The sequence below is a fragment of the Ogataea philodendri genome (genome assembly GCF_020536065.1).
Source record: "Ogataea philodendri strain CBS6075 chromosome Unknown scaffold3, whole genome shotgun sequence".
In the NCBI taxonomy this organism is placed as follows: Eukaryota; Fungi; Ascomycota; class Pichiomycetes; order Pichiales; family Pichiaceae; genus Ogataea; species Ogataea philodendri.
Window position 1 is genome coordinate 299,680 of NW_025764099.1, and position 18,224 is coordinate 317,903.

General features: G+C 47.5%; 16 protein-coding genes across 16 annotated transcripts; 8 read left to right on the plus strand and 8 right to left on the minus strand.

The window, feature by feature from the left end:
* Positions 1 to 7: 7 nt before the first annotated feature.
* On the minus strand, positions 8 to 961 carry OGAPHI_005646 (uncharacterized protein; the record flags this gene model as incomplete). The annotated part of the gene is made up of 1 exon (XM_046206849.1): positions 8 to 961. The coding sequence occupies one exon, from the start codon at positions 959 to 961 to the stop codon at positions 8 to 10; it is 954 nt and encodes a 317-aa protein (XP_046059483.1).
* Positions 114 to 2,924, plus strand: OGAPHI_005647 (uncharacterized protein; the record flags this gene model as incomplete). Its single annotated transcript, XM_046206850.1, has 4 exons — positions 114 to 350; positions 773 to 1,753; positions 2,153 to 2,512; positions 2,598 to 2,924. 4 exons carry the CDS (start codon positions 114 to 116, stop codon positions 2,922 to 2,924), a joined length of 1,905 nt encoding a protein of 634 aa, XP_046059484.1.
* Positions 1,772 to 3,169, minus strand: OGAPHI_005648 (uncharacterized protein; the record flags this gene model as incomplete). The annotated part of the gene is made up of 1 exon (XM_046206852.1): positions 1,772 to 3,169. One exon carries the CDS (start codon positions 3,167 to 3,169, stop codon positions 1,772 to 1,774), a length of 1,398 nt encoding a protein of 465 aa, XP_046059485.1.
* Positions 3,170 to 3,277: 108 nt separating this feature from the next.
* OGAPHI_005649 (uncharacterized protein) lies at positions 3,278 to 4,162 on the plus strand (the record flags this gene model as incomplete). Its single annotated transcript, XM_046206853.1, has 1 exon — positions 3,278 to 4,162. The coding sequence occupies one exon, from the start codon at positions 3,278 to 3,280 to the stop codon at positions 4,160 to 4,162; it is 885 nt and encodes a 294-aa protein (XP_046059486.1).
* OGAPHI_005650 (uncharacterized protein) lies at positions 3,667 to 4,065 on the minus strand (the record flags this gene model as incomplete). Its single annotated transcript, XM_046206854.1, has 1 exon — positions 3,667 to 4,065. The coding sequence occupies one exon, from the start codon at positions 4,063 to 4,065 to the stop codon at positions 3,667 to 3,669; it is 399 nt and encodes a 132-aa protein (XP_046059487.1).
* Positions 4,163 to 4,168: 6 nt separating the features above from the next.
* OGAPHI_005651 (uncharacterized protein) lies at positions 4,169 to 5,884 on the minus strand (the record flags this gene model as incomplete). The annotated part of the gene is made up of 1 exon (XM_046206855.1): positions 4,169 to 5,884. One exon carries the CDS (start codon positions 5,882 to 5,884, stop codon positions 4,169 to 4,171), a length of 1,716 nt encoding a protein of 571 aa, XP_046059488.1.
* Positions 5,885 to 5,975: 91 nt separating this feature from the next.
* OGAPHI_005652 (uncharacterized protein) lies at positions 5,976 to 8,121 on the minus strand (the record flags this gene model as incomplete). Its single annotated transcript, XM_046206856.1, has 3 exons — positions 5,976 to 6,970; positions 7,084 to 7,838; positions 7,949 to 8,121. 3 exons carry the CDS (start codon positions 8,119 to 8,121, stop codon positions 5,976 to 5,978), a joined length of 1,923 nt encoding a protein of 640 aa, XP_046059489.1.
* OGAPHI_005653 (uncharacterized protein) lies at positions 6,052 to 6,881 on the plus strand (the record flags this gene model as incomplete). The annotated part of the gene is made up of 2 exons (XM_046206857.1): positions 6,052 to 6,299; positions 6,500 to 6,881. The coding sequence occupies 2 exons, from the start codon at positions 6,052 to 6,054 to the stop codon at positions 6,879 to 6,881; spliced, it is 630 nt and encodes a 209-aa protein (XP_046059490.1).
* Positions 7,778 to 9,961, plus strand: OGAPHI_005654 (uncharacterized protein; the record flags this gene model as incomplete). The annotated part of the gene is made up of 2 exons (XM_046206858.1): positions 7,778 to 8,962; positions 9,104 to 9,961. The coding sequence occupies 2 exons, from the start codon at positions 7,778 to 7,780 to the stop codon at positions 9,959 to 9,961; spliced, it is 2,043 nt and encodes a 680-aa protein (XP_046059491.1).
* Positions 8,308 to 8,685, minus strand: OGAPHI_005655 (uncharacterized protein; the record flags this gene model as incomplete). The annotated part of the gene is made up of 1 exon (XM_046206859.1): positions 8,308 to 8,685. The coding sequence occupies one exon, from the start codon at positions 8,683 to 8,685 to the stop codon at positions 8,308 to 8,310; it is 378 nt and encodes a 125-aa protein (XP_046059492.1).
* Positions 9,026 to 9,904, minus strand: OGAPHI_005656 (uncharacterized protein; the record flags this gene model as incomplete). Its single annotated transcript, XM_046206860.1, has 1 exon — positions 9,026 to 9,904. The coding sequence occupies one exon, from the start codon at positions 9,902 to 9,904 to the stop codon at positions 9,026 to 9,028; it is 879 nt and encodes a 292-aa protein (XP_046059493.1).
* Positions 9,962 to 10,537: 576 nt separating the features above from the next.
* Positions 10,538 to 11,740, plus strand: OGAPHI_005657 (uncharacterized protein; the record flags this gene model as incomplete). The annotated part of the gene is made up of 1 exon (XM_046206861.1): positions 10,538 to 11,740. One exon carries the CDS (start codon positions 10,538 to 10,540, stop codon positions 11,738 to 11,740), a length of 1,203 nt encoding a protein of 400 aa, XP_046059494.1.
* Positions 11,741 to 12,253: 513 nt separating this feature from the next.
* OGAPHI_005658 (uncharacterized protein) lies at positions 12,254 to 13,582 on the plus strand (the record flags this gene model as incomplete). Its single annotated transcript, XM_046206863.1, has 1 exon — positions 12,254 to 13,582. One exon carries the CDS (start codon positions 12,254 to 12,256, stop codon positions 13,580 to 13,582), a length of 1,329 nt encoding a protein of 442 aa, XP_046059495.1.
* A 72-nt stretch (positions 13,583 to 13,654) lies between these two features.
* On the minus strand, positions 13,655 to 15,241 carry OGAPHI_005659 (uncharacterized protein; the record flags this gene model as incomplete). Its single annotated transcript, XM_046206864.1, has 1 exon — positions 13,655 to 15,241. One exon carries the CDS (start codon positions 15,239 to 15,241, stop codon positions 13,655 to 13,657), a length of 1,587 nt encoding a protein of 528 aa, XP_046059496.1.
* Positions 13,752 to 14,235, plus strand: OGAPHI_005660 (uncharacterized protein; the record flags this gene model as incomplete). Its single annotated transcript, XM_046206865.1, has 2 exons — positions 13,752 to 13,957; positions 14,073 to 14,235. 2 exons carry the CDS (start codon positions 13,752 to 13,754, stop codon positions 14,233 to 14,235), a joined length of 369 nt encoding a protein of 122 aa, XP_046059497.1.
* Positions 15,242 to 15,511: 270 nt separating the features above from the next.
* OGAPHI_005661 (uncharacterized protein) lies at positions 15,512 to 18,223 on the plus strand (the record flags this gene model as incomplete). Its single annotated transcript, XM_046206866.1, has 1 exon — positions 15,512 to 18,223. The coding sequence occupies one exon, from the start codon at positions 15,512 to 15,514 to the stop codon at positions 18,221 to 18,223; it is 2,712 nt and encodes a 903-aa protein (XP_046059498.1).
* Position 18,224: the final 1 nt, after the last annotated feature.

The following is an 18,224-nucleotide window of genomic DNA, read 5'->3' on the forward strand; positions in this document are numbered from 1 at the left end:
GCTTCCATCATAGCTCCACGTCTCTAACCAGAACACCTTCCACGCCTTGTCCCAGGCTTCCCAGAACGTCCAGATCCACCCCATCCTCGTAAAGCTCGCCATTAAATTGGTAGATGGACGACGATCCAGCGTACATGAGCTCGGTCTCGACACCCGACCTGTTGCAGATTGCCACGGCCATCTTCCTGTGTCTGTTGGCAAACAGTGGTTGGAACCTGATCAGCCAGTACCTTGCGGTTTCTTTATCTGGTAAAGTGCGATCATATGGAACTTCTGTTGGATCCAAGATGGACGATTCGGAAGCCGGGTCTGTGTTAATCTCAAATGGCACTTTTTGTTCGAATAGCTTTGTATAATTATCTTGATCTTTCCAGTCTTCGCTCCAGCTTGTACTCATCCATGCCGTTGGCACCAGCACCAGTTGCACCTGATTCTGGAGACAGAAGTTGGCAAACTCGAAAGCCTGGAACGGAGCCTCAAACTTGTACGGGTTGAGGTCCATGCAAATGCCGATCGTCGACTTGATCTTATGTCCGTTGTGCTCGAACTCGAACGCCTCAAACCCCGCAGGCGACTCTTTGGCGCCCCATGTCTCGTCCGTTTTGTACAGGAACGTTTTTCTATAGTTGTGCACAACTGCTCCTTCCGGCGAGATCAGCACAGCAGAGTTATAGATTGACGAGAGGTGTTTTTCAGGGTATCCCAACAACGTATGGCAATTTAGCGTTTTTGAAACCAGCTGTCCAAACTCAAATGACCGCCCTGAACCAAGAGGCTCCAGGAATGGCTCGATGTGACTAGGACTTGTAAAGTTGTACCCCGTCAGTGCCAATTCGGGGAATATCACAATATCCGGTTTCTTGCTCTTCACTGCTTCAACCAGCTTGCTAGCCGTCCGCACATTCTCCTCGATCTTCCCCAACAACGGGTTCAGCTGGATGGCTGCTATTCTAAGACGCATCAAGAAAATAATGTTTCGTTAATTTTTTCCGCCTCAATGACTGTCCCCGATCTTTTACTGGACTCGGCGCTCAAATTATGGGTGCTCCTACCAATCTCCGTGGTGATGGTGCTTGTGGGTATTCTGCGATCGTACATCTCCGTTTTGCTGCAACCGAAGCTCAAATTGCAAGATTATAAACTACTTAGAGAACAACAACACTTGACCAGACTGAAGACTTATCGCCGCAACTTCTCCGTGTTTTGGTACAAACAAGAGCTTTCTAACCGAATTGAGTATTTTGCCACCGCATACAGCGGCACAAAGTATCTTAAGGAGCCACCATCGACCAACCCAAACGAGGTGAAAAATCCGCTCGCCGACGCAAACTCCTCGGATTTCTTGTTCCAGATGTTGAAAGGTAACATTGCCAACTACGTGCCGCAAACCCTCATTATGTGGTGGGTTAACTACTTCTTCAAAGGATACGTCGTGATGCGTCTGCCGTTCAACCTGACCGGAAACTTCAAAAGCATGCTCCAACAGAGTATCGACACCCCAGATCTGGACGTTACTTATGTGAGTGCTATTTCATGGTACTTTGTCAACCTCATGGGTTTGCGCAGTATATACTCGTTGATCCTCGACGATGGAGAACTGGTCAACCAACTGATGGCCCAACAGCAGCAGCAGCCGGTGATGCCATCTCTAGCTGGCGCAGGTCCGTCAGTTGAGAAGCAGTTCAAGTCTGAAATTGAAAATTTACGGATTGTTCCCTTCAAGAGCTGTTTAGAGGGAGTGGAGGACCGGTTTGTGGAGAAATGGGCCAATCTATGAGCCATTTATCGAGTCTATGAACAAATCTATATGCTGTTTGTCGGCTATCGAGGAATCTGGTCTGGTTTTCGAGATCTCGTCAACAAGGAACCGTTTTTCTTCGCTAGTCAACGGAGTTTCAAGTTGCTGCAGCCACATCTGTGCGGCAACCGGCGATTGGTACTGACAATACAGCGTCAGCACTGCTTTCTTGAAGCTGTCGTCGAACGGAGCAAAATTATAGTGTTTGAGATGTCCGATCAGAGACGTTAGCGAAACAGCGTTCTGCATAGAAGAACCGTCTGCGTTCAATCTGGAGAAGTGTGTCACTGCTATGTTGTTGATCTCTTCGGCTTTAGCACGCACACGGTGGAAGTACTCGAGTCCCCAGAACAGTTCCTGCTCGTTGAACCAGCTAAAGATGGACTCGACAGAAACTGCCGAGATTGGCTCGTGTTGGAACTTGAACGCAGATCCAAGAGGTTTCATAAACGCCATGAAAACCAGTTTCCTGCTCTCAAAGTCTGCTTGGATTGCGTTTGCCGTGTTATTAATGAGCGAAATATAACTTTCCACAACAGCACTGGACGGAACCAGGTCTCTTTCCAGAAGCGATACCAGGAGTTGAGCAGCAAGACGAAAGTCGTTGTGAAAAATGGCAAACTCCAACAGCTGGGATTGCAACTGCAACGGGCATTCGCTTGTGAAGCTCTGTGTCGGGTTGGATTGGTTGAGCTGGTCAATAACTTGTTGGATGTAGCTGTGCTTGTTTAGATTCATTAATGCATTGAAAATATTGGTTAGTTCGGCATTGTCGTAGAATTCCAGCGATTGGCAGCAGACGCTAACCACTTTCTGCTCAAACTCGGGACTTATCTGCTCGCTGAGTGTCAGGAGACCACAGACAAGCGTTGCGTGGGTGTATCGGTCGAGCGTTGAGGTGAGGAACTCTAGGATTTCCGGGACATCGACCCTGGACGACATCTCGACGACTTTGTCGCGGATCTCCGATGGTAACTGGGTCTGTTGGTGCAAAGCTGTGCTCGGAACAGTGTCCAATGCTTTTCCTGCGATTCTGCCTGTCTTTGAAGCCACCATCTGCAGAACACCCAGATTGGTGAACTTGGGACTTCTGGAGACCTTGTCCTTAACGGTCACGAGGTCGTAGTAGGATGATCTATGTTTTTTCGAATCCAGAGCAACGTTCAAGGTGTCGTTAAGTCGAAACCATACAAACGGGTTCCTGTAGTTTTCTCTCTCTTCGATCGAGCTGGGCAGAGCGATTTTATTGGGTATCGAGGGGACTGTTGACGGAGACTTCAAGTACGACACCAGTTTCAGCATGGAGTCGGACCTAGCGTCGCTGGCCAACCGTCGTTGAAGCCAGAACACCGTCTGTGTCTGGTGTCTCATCGACGTATATTTATTCATGGAAAAATTGAAAAATATACCGGTTTTTTTTTTCCGGCCATATTTTCTTTTACATCTAATTGATTTCAGATCATTGCAATTTGAGTTGAGATGATGCTGTTGAAGCTTCCAGGTAAAATCGTCAAGAAGTTTGTTTGCAGTTTGTTTATGTGGGCGATTCTGTCGACGGTGGTGACTGAATGGCTCGGTGCGCAAAAATACCGCTCTTCTCCATACTCTCAACTTTACCACCTTAACCAAGATACCATACAAAGAAACTCGTTAACCGATGCGGATGTGATATTTGTGACTGCGCATCCAGACGACGAGTCCATGTTCTTCAGCCCAACGATCGTCGAGCTGGCCAAACCAGACTACAACAACGCGCTCCACCTGGTTTGTTTTTCAAACGGCAATTATGATGGCTTAGGATCCATTAGAGAACACGAACTCACACGTGCAGCGCAAATTTTGGGATTCCAGAGTTTCGAGATCCTCGACTACACCGACGACATCACCAAAGGTTGGGACTCTACGGCCATAGCGTCCAGTCTGGTGAGCCAGCTCAAGAGCCTTCCTTTGTCTAAGCCTAAAAAGATACTCATCACATTTGACGAGGAAGGAGTCTCGGGCCATATTAACCACAAGTCGCTGTTTGATGGCGTGGAAGCGTACTCGAGAAAACACAGCATTCGCTCGTTTAAACTGAGATCGTGGTCCGTGTTCACCAAATACAGTTTTTTCATCGTCACGAATCTGGAACTTGTGGCCAGATTCATTAAAAAAAGTGCATTGACGTTGAAATATCTGCCGCAGCTGACCAAAGTGCTTCCTAACGAGGAGTCCACCATTAAAATATACGCAAACTTCAACTCGTGGTTCCTCAACCTTGCTACCATGACCTATGCTCATTACTCCCAAATCGTGTGGTACAGATGGCTATGGATATTCTTCAGCAGATACATGAACTGCAACGAGCTCGAGATAGTTACATAAAATTACTTACCATATACCAAACCCGTCATCATCATCATCGTCAATAATCTTCTGTTGCACCTTCTCGATATTGGATCTCAAATACAGCTGTTGTGACCGTCTCAGACGAGCCAACAGTTCAGACTCCATGTTTTTGCTCACCGCGAACCGCTTGATCACCTGCTCGGCTTCGTAGTACTTGTGTAGCTGCTGTAGTTTGATCCGACAGGTGTTGAGGTACCTCGTCAAGATGCTTTCGTTGTAGATTGCCTCGCTGGCCGTTCCGTTGTTCGTCTCGTTTAATGCCATGGAATGCACCTGAGGCAGATCTTTCATTAACGAGTCCAGACTCGAGTACTGAAGTCTGATCTTGATCATCTCCTTGGACGGGGAACCAACCATGCCAATGGCATTCGTCCACAGCAAGTCCATCATCTCGTGCTGGAGCTCGAACTCCTTTTGGTTGTAAACCTCCTCGTCGGCACCTTGCTCCCAAAGTGCATGCTGGAGATCTCTTTGGATATTTTTCGTGGTAATACCACACGAACGAAGAGACCCGGTCCAGAACCGCCGGGCAGAGTTGGAATCTAACTTGTACTTTTGAATCAGATTCATGCAAACAACAAGTCCCTTGAGGAACTGTCCGTTATAAGTGAATGCAACAAGGATTTTCTCCAAAAAGTCGGAAGTCGGATAGAGCACCTGGCCAGGATGGAACAGAGGCTCACTGTCTGAGCTGATGCCCCAGACCCTGTCAAGAAGAGACTGGAGAAACTCGATATCGCCGCTTCTTCCAAGACACAGCGCAATCGTCTGGTATATTTCCATGTTGGGAAGCACTCCAGAAGCCTCGTACTCTGCGAGAAGCTCCTGCACCGTCGAACCATGGTGAGGGTACTTATATTTCCGTGGAATGGTCTCCACTTCGGCCTGTTTGTAGGAGAACCGATTCAGTTTCCAGAGTTTTTCGTCTCCGTGACCCAGAAGCTTGAGCTTGTTATTCCAGAGAGATCTGGTGAAGTACAGTTTTTCGTTGCCAGACTTTATATTCTGCTCCAGTTCTGCAATCATCTCAATTGCCGACTTGTATCGGAGGTTATTCACGTAGAAATCAACAATCTTCTCGTAGTCGATGGTGGAAAATTGGTGGCTCTTGCCCAGGTTGCGCAGGATCTTCGAGATTCCTGTAAAAGTCTCGGATTTTGTGCGAAGAACACGGTTCATGTCCGAATCGTTTGTCACCCGTGAGATGTACTGCAGTTCAGAGATGTGCCACTTTATCACGTTTTTCATCAGATCGGTCAGCTTGCGAACGATTAGTGAGACTTCCAGAGGAGATAAATGCCCAAAGACTAAAATAGCGTCCTTGGACCAAAGTTCTCGACGGAGATACCCATACAAGAACGTTTCGTCTCGAGACTGTAATGCTGCTCTTAACTTCTGTAGCGACTGCCGCGTCCTGGCTGGCTGGCTGTCAACTTTGTGTTCGGCTGGCTGCGGATTCTCGTACAGGGCCAATGAATCGTACATTTCCTTGACGAGATTCTGACCCGTGAACTTGAAGCTGAGATCACCTCGTGTTCGCTGCGGTTTGAGAAGATTCAGGTCCAGCCGCTGCAAATACGACCTCAGCGAGCTCACGTCGTCGTAGTTCACAACAGGAACCTTCTTGTCGTTTCCTGATCGCACAAGCTTGACGGCCCGGGCATAATGCCGCACATGGCCCAGTTTCTGTGGGAACATCGGTTACTGGAAATACTGGAAAATATTTGAACTTGGTGGACGATTTATTGAGGGTGGAAAAAACTCGGGGTCGATCGTCGCGCCGAGAACATTAGAACTCGTCAATAACGATACCCAGTCCTTGCGACTTGGCCGTCTCCAAAACGTAGTGGCCCACAGAAACATCCATGATGGACAGTCCGACGATCTTGGAAATCACGATTTTGGACTCGTCCATTTTCTTCAGCTGTTCCTTACCTGCGGGCGTTTCCATGTACAGCTCAGACACCTCGATCAGAGAGGAAGCTCCAATGTCGTTCTGGATAAACTCTCCGGCCTCATCCAGACAGTGGCTGATGGAGTCGACCACAATCTTGGTGTCCTTGGCCAACGACTCCTTGAGCAGGTCTCCTTCGATCTCGATCATGTGTGGCTTGTAAGAGCCAATAGCTCCGATAAAAACCTTTTCGACAGAGTTGTTGACAACATAGTCAGCCAAAATGGTTGCCTCAGTACTCGGCACACAGCCAAAGACACAGGATGCTTTTTCGAAGTAGAATTTCAAATCTTTGTCAGCAGTTGCAACCGCTTTGAATTCGATCGCGGAAACTTCCTTTTTGAAGTCATCGGCTAGAGCTTCTGCTTTTTCAACGGATCTGTTGACGATGATGACTTGGTCGAAACGCTGAGGGTACAGAATGAGAGCCAGTCTGATATGCCATTGAGCTTGAGCTCCCACACCGAAACACACCAATGTTTCCTTGGATTTACCAACAGACCCGATAGGAAGAGCTTTAACCAGGGTCAGGGTGGTACAGAGAGCTGTTCTGAACGCCGTGAGAGTGGCAGCGTTGAGAATTCCAATTGGGAACCCGACCTCCTTGTCCAGAATCGTGGTTACTCCGGTAAATCCTTGTTTGGACCCGGTAAGAGCCTTCATTCCAACGGTCTCACCGGTGGAAGCCATGAAGAGGTGCGTGGCATACGGCGTGGTGGTAACGATTCTCGAAGGAATTAACGAGTGGTCTTTGTGATAGGCAATCAGAGCAGTCTGGAGAACTTTCTGGAACTGTTTCAATTGGGCAAGGTTCAACGAACCAAGTAGCCCTTTGATTATCTTATCGCTGAGAATAAGCATTTCGGATAAAAAAATCACGAACTTTTTTTCAGTAGTATATAATAATCAGGAACTATTTTCCTGCCCCGTAGCTTCTTTTCACGGGGGGAATGCGGAGCGATCTCGAATCCTTGCGAGAAGTACAGTTTTTGTGCGCGCTGGTTTTCCCCGAAGACAGTCAATGACAGCCCGTATATTTTCCCGAAGCGCGTGGTGAACTTGTCGACGGAGCTGGCCAGAACGGCTGTGTCGTTTACCAAATGCAGCAGCTTGGTGCCCAGCCCCATTCCGCGGAAGTTCTCCGAAACCTGTAGCTCGTAGATATAAATCACGTGGGTACTATTGTCTTCCAGGGCCTTCATGGAAACGAATCCCACAAACGTGGAGCCGTGGTAGAGAAGCAGATAGATCAGGCCGGAATCGCGCATCTCCTCGACTTTTTCCACTTTCCAGTCGCGTCCAATGACATTGGTGTATATTCTTCCCAGGTTTGCGTCTAGCAGGTCAAGACACGCGGTTTCCTGGCTCTTTGTAAGCGAGTTCACAAACACTGGCACAACATCGATGCTGAAACTATCCTCATCCCGTTCAATCTGAATCGGCTTGGACAACGAGTCCTTAGCCAACTCAAAAAGCTCCTTCCCCTCAACGTGTTCCTGATCCAATCCCATTTCCGTCACAGACTCGGCCACACTCGAAACGATCTGCTTAATCCAGTCCATACAATTCAATTTTTTCACGGCAGTGTGCACGCACCCTTGAAATATCTTATCCGTTTTTTCTGACTCACCATCATTATGTTTGATATCACCAAAATCGCCCGGCCCAATATCCTCACGTTGGAGCCTTATAGATGTGCTAGAGATGACTTCAAGGAAGGTGTTCTACTGGACGCTAACGAGAACACCCACGGACCGTCGATCCCAAATATCACTGCTGAAGAAACAGCTCTGGAGCTTAACAGATACCCAGACCCCCACCAACAGGAATTGAAGCAGCAGATTTGCGACTTCCGTAACTCTGAGGCCTCTTTGGAATCTGCTATTGCAAAGATCCCTATTGTTGATGGAAAGCCTGCCTCTCTAACCACCGAGAACCTGTGTCTTGGTGTTGGCTCTGACGAGTCGATCGACTCTCTCATCAGATGTATGGTTGCTCCAGGGAAGGAAAAGATGCTCATTTGTCCTCCAACCTACGGAATGTACAACATCTGTGCCGTGGTGAACGATGTTGAGGTTGTCAAGGTGCCGTTGGACTTGAAAACGTTCCAGATCCAACCAGATGCTATCATTGAAAAACTAAAGGCAGACTCTTCAATCAAGCTTGTCTACGTGACGTCTCCAGGTAACCCAACTGCCGCACAGATCAAACTCGACCTGGTTGAGGATCTTTTGAAAAAGGTTGAGAATGCTGAGTGGAACGGATTGGTCATTATAGATGAGGCATATGTCGACTTCTGCAAAGTCGGAAGCTCTGTTTCCGTTCTGGTGAACAAGTATCCGAACCTTGTTGTTTTGCAAACCTTGTCCAAGGCGTTTGGACTCGCTGGGATTCGGCTGGGAATCTGCTTTTCGACCCCAGCAGTCTCTTTGCTGCTAAACTCTATGAAGTATCCATACAACATTAGCAACCTGACCAGTGACGTTGCTCTGAGAGCTACCACCAAACCTGCTTTGGCCCAGATGAGACAAAGAGTGAACACCATCCTGGAGCAAAGAGCTATTTTGCTGGACCGTCTCACTAAGCTTCCTGGAATAGGAAGAAATATCGGTGGTTTGGACTCGAACTTCGTGCTCGTTGAAATCCTCAACAAAGAAGGAGTTCCCGACAACGAGGTCGCCAACAAGGTTTACTTAACTCTTGCAGAGCAAAGAAACGTCGTGGTCAGATTTAGAGGTAAGGAGCTTGGATGTACAGGCTGTGTCAGAATTACCATCGGTACCAAGGAAGAGAACAAGACTTTGCTCGAAGAATTCGAGAAAGTATTGAAGGAAGTTAGAAATTAGGCTTCAAAGTTGATAATCTACGGACTGTGTCTATTTCTCTTAATTCAGAGCGTCTCTAGCGAAACTTGGGAGCACAAAAGCAGCCTTGTGAATGTCGCTGCTGTAGTACTTGTAAAGCTTTCTTTCGGTTGCGTCGTCAACAGACCGCAGTGGCTTGGTAACATCGGCCTTGGCGTCCTTGGAACACACCATGAATCCAATCTGGCCGGATGGGTAGGTTGGAATGGTGCAGTAACCGTACTCTGCAACCGGGAAAACATCCTTACATGCCTTTTGCAAGTCCTTGATGATGTTGAGGTGCAACCAGATGCTCTCTGCTTGAGTGGTGATGACACCTTTCTCGGTGAGAGCGTTGTTAAGAAGCTGGAAGTATGGTTTCTGGAACAGAGACTCTGCAGGACCTTCTGGGTCCGAGGAGTCGGTGATGATCACGTCAAAACAATTCTTGTAGTCGTCCAAGAACTTGAAACCGTCTCCGATATGGACTCTGACCTTTGGGTGGGAGTAAGATTTGGACATCTCTGGGAGGTATTTTTTGGAAACGGCAATGACGTCCTCGTCAATGTCACACAGAACGGCTTCCTCGACACACTCGTGCTTGACGACTTCTCTAAGGACACCACCATCTCCTCCTCCAATGACCAGCACCTTCTTAGGGTTTGGATGGGAGTTCAGAGCAAGATGGGCAATCATCTCCTGGTAGGCAAACTCGTCTCTTTCGGTGGCCTGGATGACTCCGTCCAGAACCAAGACGTTACCATAGTTAGAGGACTCGAACACCAGCACATCTTGGTACTTGGACTTCTTGGAGTACAAAACCTTGTTCACCTTGAGCGACATGGCCTCGCCGGGCCACATGGTGTCGCTAACCTCGGCGAACCAGCCGTCCTTGATCATTGGGTGCGAAAGCTCAGACATTGGAAAAAATTTACAAAATTACATGGGCACGAGCTCCTTTATATAGCACCACCATGAAAAGCGGGAAAGCTGAATTTCGACAATTCGTCGAAGACTACTGTAGTTTGAAGATCTAGGAAGTGTTTGCTCGTGTAGCTGACCTGTGACTAGGGTCCACCTTGTGCCCCGAACCCTGATCAGACACTCTGAAAAAATTGCTCGTCACCGCGGCAATCTACTAACAAAATCCCAAAACGGTAATTCAAAGCTTGTTTGGTCGGAGGTGTGGATGACTACTCGAATGGTAAACGTCAAAGTGTCCAGGCAAAAAGAGCGAGTACAACCATTGTGAGCGGCCCGAAAGCATAGGACGTACGGTCGATCGGATCACTGAAACACATTGTTCCAATTGTTATTGGACAAGGTCGCTATTTTCTTATCTTGGCGGAATATTTCGTGGAATGCCATGGAAAGCTTGCTTGCATAAAGTTCGAGTATCAAAAAAATTTTCATCTTATCTTGTTTGTCCCAACCTTCAATCTTGTCGTATGCCTGAGGAAGTCGCGTTCAGATTCAACAGACCAGCTAAACCCAGATAACACGAATAGTATTGGATTTTAATTTTGTTTGGGTTTCCCTAGTTCATCATATATCATGGCACCATCACAAATCTTTGACTTCATCAACCACGAGGTTTCGGTCTCGCTGGACTCGACCAACGCTTTTGAAGGTCCAGAAAAGCTTCTGGAGATCTGGTTTGCCGACTCTGAGACTTGTACGGACTCGGTTTTCTCCAAAGGAACCCTCCGGGATATTCCTTTGCCAGAGATTGAATCGATGCTTGATCTTGTTAGTTGCAAGATTATGTCGAAGATTTCCAGCAAGGAAATGGATGCGTATCTTTTGTCCGAATCCTCGCTGTTTGTTTTCCCTCATAAGATGATTCTCAAGACCTGCGGAACCACCGCGACCCTTCTTTGCTTGTCCAAAGTGCTGGAGCTGGTTGTGGAATATTGCGGATACGTTTACTCCAACCTGGAGAACATCCACAAGATCTTCTATTCGAGAAGAAGCTTCATGTTCCCTCATAAGCAGAACGAGATCCACCGGTGTTGGGACAACGAGCTCGGGTGGCTCAACAAATATTTCCCTCCGGAGCAGTCAAAGGCTTACATTGTCGGAGACCTGTCAAAAGATCATTGGTATCTGTACCTCAATGGCAACGGCACCGTGGAGCAGTCGCCTAGAGTTCCGAAGGCCGGATCTCAGGTCGGTTATCCATTGTCGCCTGTCATAAGTAATGGTGCATGTTCGGCTAATGACGAAACTTTTGAGATGCTCATGACAGAGCTGGACCCAACAGCCAGCGAGATGTTCCAGCTGTCAAAACACCTAAACGAGTTCCCGGATATGGACCCGGAGACCGAGGATTACGGGCATCTTTTGGGACAAAAAATGATCTCCAAGAGTGGCCTTGACAGCGTTTTGGATGGATATGCGCGTATCAAACATGATGCGTATGCATTTACTCCGTGCGGATTTTCGTCAAACAGCATCATGGATGATAAGTTTTATTGCACGTTACATATTACCCCTGAGACAGGATGGTCGTATGCGTCTTTTGAGACTAATTATCCTAGTGCATCCAAAACAGACGTGCTATGCAACGTGGTGAACATTCTCAAGCCCGGTAAATTCTGCGTTGTTCATGTTCAGGAGGCTATCAACGAGAAAAACTCTGCAGTTGACTCTTTGAGAAACGTCTGTGTGGCTGGCTACAAGCGGGTGGACCAGATCTTGTACGATCTCAAGTTTGACTACTCCCTGCTGTACATGTATTTTGAGAAAGAGTTATAGCATTGTAATAAACACCTGCCACCATTTTGAAACTATGTTTTTTGGATTTTTCTTGTTCTGCTGCGTTGTTCCCGCGCGCGCGCGCACGGGCTGCCCCTCGGGGCACGGGCGGTGCAAAAAACTCACAGCACTGGGGAGGCTCGTGGTGGTGGGAAAAAGATTCACTCCTCGCACCAGCCTCCTCTGGCAAACGAAATTGAGCAATCAGCGACGAGTCGTGCGCGGGCCTAAAACATGGGCTGACGACAGGCCAGTGGCAAAGACGGTCAAGTCAACGAGCGCAAGCCAAGCCAATCCAGGTAGATTTCCCCACAGAGTTTCCTTACAGCATCGTAATCATATAATAAACACTTCCACGTCGAAACGCGTTCTCTTAACTAGTGCCCACATACTCCTACATACGTCTGCATGCAGAGCGTAAAGTCGAAAAGTGCATACGCATACTTTATATTAATTCTTCCAGCAGAAAAATATTGAAAACAAAGTCGTTCCAAGCGTACGAGACCAAGCCTCATGTCGTCAGATTCTCATAACATCTCGTCCTCGACCCCGACGAATCACCAATCGTCCTCGGCTCCTCAGCATGCCAACATAATCCCGTCAATTTCGTCCAACTCCAATACACCCCAAACAGTGCCTTCGCAGTACTCCCAGTACTCCGTCCCCCACTATCAGTACTCCCAGTACTCGGGCTATTCGCAACCGCAATCCCAATCATCCAGACCGTATGACTACTCAATGACCAATTCTGGTTACACGCAAGGGCAATCCACCCAGTCGACTGCTTCGCAACAACAACAATACGGGTTGCCTTTGTATCCTAACTCCCAGTTTTCCTATTCTCACCATCCTCAGGATAATGATTACCACCAGACAGGTCACCAGCAGGCCCAGCAGGCCCAGCAGTACGTGCAGCCATTCTCCTCGTCGTCTTATTCCAGCTACTATCCGCAACAGGGTTACCAGTCTCAGCCACAGGCCACAAATTCTGCGCAGCAGCCTGCTTACGCTTCAGCCTACAGAAACTACCCTTCGTCCTCTGCTTATCCGTTGTACTCCGGTTACCAACGACCGGGGTCTACCACCTCTTCGCTGCCTCTACCACCTGCCTCGAGTATCAACCCGTCGTCCAAGCCTAGTGTCAGCTCAAGCACCGGCTCCCATTCGAGAAATAGCTCGGTGAATTATCCTCCTGTGAGTCCGTCCGTGGGACAGGTGCAGCCGCCAGGAATCCGTCCCAAGATCACAACCACCATGTGGGAGGACGAGAAGACCTTATGTTATCAGGTCGAGGCCAATGGCGTCAGTGTTGTCCGTAGAGCCGACAACAGCATGATCAACGGTACCAAGCTGCTCAATGTGGCCAAGATGACCAGAGGTAGAAGAGACGGTATCTTGAAGTCGGAGAAGACTAGACACGTGGTGAAGATTGGCTCAATGCATCTGAAAGGAGTTTGGATCCCGTTCGAAAGAGCACTAGCTATGGCTGAGAGAGAAGGAATTGTCGACCTTTTGTATCCATTGTTTGTGAAAGACATTGAAAAAGTCATCCAACAGGGCACTCCAACCAGCCAGGTTGGCCAACTCTCGCTCTCCTCAAAGCCTTCGCTCTCTGCTGCTCCTACCTCTCATACATCTGCTGCCGGAATCTCAGCTGCCAGCCAGTCTGGCTACTCTTATCCAACTTCGACTCCTCAGCAACCGGGATCTAGCTATTACTATAACGGCTACTACGGCCAGCAACAACCACAGTCAAACTCTGTGGCCGCCCCACAGTCTCAGTACCAGACCAGCTACCACTACGCGGGAGCAACGTCGGGTCAAGGCGCGGACGAAAAATAAATTGGTTTCTATGTTACTTCCTTTTTCTTATCTAGCTGTGAAAGATAGATTGTATTATCACTTGACTGGTGCTCAACCGTACAGACTCTGCTGGTGCAGAAGAACGCAGTCTCCGCCACGCTCGGGGTCAAGCCCAAACTTGTAGAAGAAGCCTTCGCTAGTAATCACCATGATGTGTACCAATTTTTTGTTCACCAGGTCCTCTGACGTTTCCGGAATGGAACTGGTCTCGTCCTTCAAGTACACGTTGGAAATCAGCTCGTCCCATGCCTTACCACCAACACCAACAACAGTCTTGGTCTCCTTAGTGGCAGGAACCTTCAACGAAGCAAAATGTCTGTTTGGTTCCAAAATGGAGGAGAATCTAGGCGGAAGGTATGTGCCCATCTTCTCTGCAGCTTTCCTTCCGAGGCTTTGAGACGTTCTGCGCAGCATTCTGGCCACGCTCTTGCGTGAGTTGTCGACCAACGGCTCTCTCAGTCTGTCTGAGTTCGACTCTGCGCTATGGTAAGAACCAGCTGAGGAAGAAGAGCGACCCCGTTGCAAGCTGTTCGGTATCTGAGCGTCAACGTCCAAGTCGTCGTCGTCATCATCATCATCAAGTCCCTCTTCGTCGTTCAAGTCGTCGTCGTCGTCTTCTTCATCCGAACTAGTATGCTGATTGTGAGGATAAATATCAGGCGAAACTTCTAGCGGATTTGATGGCAGTGTCTTGGAAAGACGAGCCTTTCTGTTGGCTGACTTAATGGTGTTTGCAGCCTCCTCTTCACCCAAACGGAAAATATGAACGGTCTCGGTTGCAGAACTGGCAATGACAAATTTGTTATCTGGACTGAAAGCTAAAGAGTAGATCCGGGTCGGATACGTTCCTCTCCTAAACTGGTACAACTTGATACCTGTAGCAACAGAAAACACTCTAATAATGGTACCTTTGTCACTAGCGGTTGCCAGTAACAAGCCATCTTTACTCAGTGCGATAGCAGCCAGCGACGTGCGGTGAGCCTCGATGACACTCGTTGGTTGAAGCGTTTTGGCGTCGAAAATAATAACGTCCCCGTTTCTGACATTCTGCCCGTTGGCATGCGGAGCCGTTTCCGACTGTGGATTTGGGGCGAGTTTTTGTGGCGACGGATAAGCCAAATAATTGTTTTCGGTGGATGGAGATAATGCTAGTAAACCATTTGGATTTGCGGGTATTTCGATCGTGTGCAGTAGGCGCATGTTGTTAATGTCGTAAATGTAGATCGTTTCTTCTAAGAGGACCACCAGCCTTTCTCGATTCATCTTAACGGCTAGAATGGCACCTGGGAAAGTTAATTCACAAATCACCGTTTGCCTCTTGGTGTTTAAAATCTTCAACCTTCGAGGAGACAAAGGCGGTTGCTCACCTATTCCTACTATTGCTAGTAGCGAGGATGAAAATAGCATTTCAACTATGCCTATGCTGCCATCCAGTTTTGAAAAGCACTGACCAAACGGTTCACAATTGTAAATCTTGTAGCCGTTAGCATATCCCACAGAAATGCATGAGAAGTCTTGGTTGAAGTTCGCAAAGTTGATACCGTCGTCTTTCGAGGTCCGGTGTTTGGTCACGTAGTTCGCAGCCACCTCGTTTGCAGCCGTCGCGGCCTCAAATGCTAAGGGATTCAAAGTGCTCATTAGCAAGACAAACTCTTATAAGAAACAATTGAAAATCTGTATGTGCTTTTATGTCTCAATCTAATTGATTCTTGTCACTTACAAAGGATCCAATTAACCCTTTCAGCTGATCTTTTGTTAATGCTGGAGTTGTTCTTTTGTTATTAATGTTTTTATTTTGGTGCGAGGAGGGAATTTTTTAAAACGGCACTAAAAACAATATCAGTTGGATTACCTGATGTATTACTATTTGGTTGGTGGGCACGGTACATGTGATGATTTTTAACGTTGATGGTTTTTGCGTTTGATCCTGTTGAATCGGTGAAGAAGCCTGTAAATCATGGGCCGTCTCCGAAGTTTCTGGATTTGGTTACAAATCTGTTTGTTCCCCTGAACGAGCCAAGACAAGGGCATTTGGCCAAATACCACAACAAGATTGTCATTGAAAAGTATCTCAGGCACTATAAGCTTTCTGTGGGGAAAGACTTTCTGCCTGTGGCAAAATTGGTCTTGCCGGCCAGAGACAAGGCCAGGGTTTACATGACCAAAGAGATAAGACTTGCCATGATGATCTGTCGAATATTGCACATATCCAAGGAGAACGAGGATTACAACAAGCTGATGGGATGGAAGAAGATGAATTTCAACCGAATCCAGTCGTCCTTAAAGTTTGCAGACCTGCTCACAAACATAGCAAGTAAACGTCGTGTTGATAAGCCTGGTGGAGAACTGTCTGTTGACCAGGTCAATTCCTATCTCGACACTCTGCGTGATCTTGCAGATTCCAACACAGATGAGAAGGTGAAGGTTTTCGAAGAAGTCATGGATAAAATGGCAAATATTGAGTTGCGCTTCTTCTTCAGAATAGTGCTCAAGATTAATCCAATTCGTTCAGATAAACTGTTCCTATACATGTGGCACCCAAATTCGCTGGATGTTTATGATCTTACACACGATCTAGAGGCCGTGTTCTGGGGACTTTCTGATCCAACGGTTAGATTGGACTCTAACGAGAAGCATTCTCGTCCAATGTATCCATTTACGCCCCAGAGATCTAAGCGGATTCGTTCTGACTACAATTCTATTGCTGAACGGTTTCCTAGTGGGTTTGTGGTTGAGGAGAAGTATAACGGCGAGCGCATTCAGTTGCACGTGGAGAAATCAGATCAGGGATACAAGTATCGCTTCTTCAGCAGAAACGCAATGGACTACTCCAACATTTATGGAAGCTCGTCAGATGCCGGATCGTTAGGCTGTATTGGCCCCTTCGTGGAAGAAGCTCTGGTAGATGGCATTCAGAGCTGTATTCTGGACGGGGAGATGGTGAGTTACGACCCGATCAAGAATGCTACACTACCGTTTTCTACACTTAAGCCTACAGCGCTGAAAGATCTGAGCACACAAAACAAAGACGACCCCAGACCTGTTTATATGGTGTTTGATATTTTGCACCTGAACGGGTCCTCTTTGGAGGATTATGTGCTCTTGGATAGGAAAAAGGCTCTCAAAAGAGTTGTAACATCCGTTCCACACCGAATCGAGGTTGCTCCGTTTGAAATCAAAACCACAGGTCAAGAGATTGAAGATTCGCTCACTAATGCAATTGAAAAAGATCTCGAAGGACTCATTATTAAAGATCCAGCAGCGCATTACGAGATTGGAAACTTTATAAGCGAAAGCTGGATCAAGATCAAGCCCGAGTATCTGCATGAGTTTGGTGAGAATCTCGATCTAGTCATTGTTGGTCAGATTCCGGCTTCGAAGACAACTTACATCTGTGCTTTGCGAGAATCGCAAACGAGTGACAAGTTTCTTACCCTTTGCGGTGTATCTAACGGATTCTCCATTGACGACTACCGCCGGATTCAGCAGTTGACAGCTGGCAAATGGCGACAATGGTCTGCAGAGCGGCCTGAGAATGTTGTGTTTGGAAAGAAAACTCCAGCCATGTGGATCGATCCCAAAGAGTCTGTTGTCATTGAGGTTAAAGCAAGTTCTATCAGCGTTCTTTCAGAGAACAACTATGCCACTGGCTCGACACTGTATGCTGCATATTGTATACGCATCAGAGACGACAAAAACTGGGAAACTACAGACACATTGGATGAGTTCCAGGAGTCGAGCAAAGCTCACGATTATGGATCTAAACACACGCTTGCCAAGAAACGAAGATTTAAATCCAGCAAGAGAGAACGAATCATGCGTCGGCTCAATGATGGAGCCCCGCATACGGAGTCAACTGGCCGTCTATTTGAAAACTACGTGATTTGCATCATGACGGACTGCATCTTCCAAGGAAAACTGACCACTGTGAGCGAACTGGGCCAGATTCTTCGGGGATACGGTGCGACAGTAGTTAGGAATCATGGTGCGATCGTCGAAGAGGACCAGCTGTTCTTGATTCTGGCTGACAAGATCACCATGGACATTGCCGAACTTCAGCAGACGTACAACATCTTCAAAGCCAAATGGTGTGAGGACTGTATACTGATGAACAAACTGGTGAACCTTGAACCGTCGCATATAACTGCTTGTGAAGAACGTCTGATTGAACAAAGTCAGTTCAATGTTGACTCTTATGGGAACAGTCTGGAGGTTGATTTGACTGCATATCAATTTGAAAAGCTCGTGGAGCAGAATTATCGGCAGGAAAATCACGAAGTTACGGTGGAGGATAACTCGAGCATATGGAATCTGTTCATATTCCACGGACTACAATTTCATGTGCTATCCTCGCAGCGTAACCAGTTTGAGATGGTTCGCAGCATGATCGAGGCGGCTGGCGGAATAGTGTCCGACACCCCAGACGGTTGCGGATATATCGTAGTACTAGCTTCGACAATTGACGAGCTGGAACGGCACATCCAAAACGCATCCATCAGCAACACCCATGTCCAAATCGTTTCTTCCTCCTTTGTCGTTGATTCGTTCACGCAAGGCGTCCTGCTGGATGCGTCTAATTACAAAGTTACCATTCCAACGACACCTCGCACCGATGTTTAAA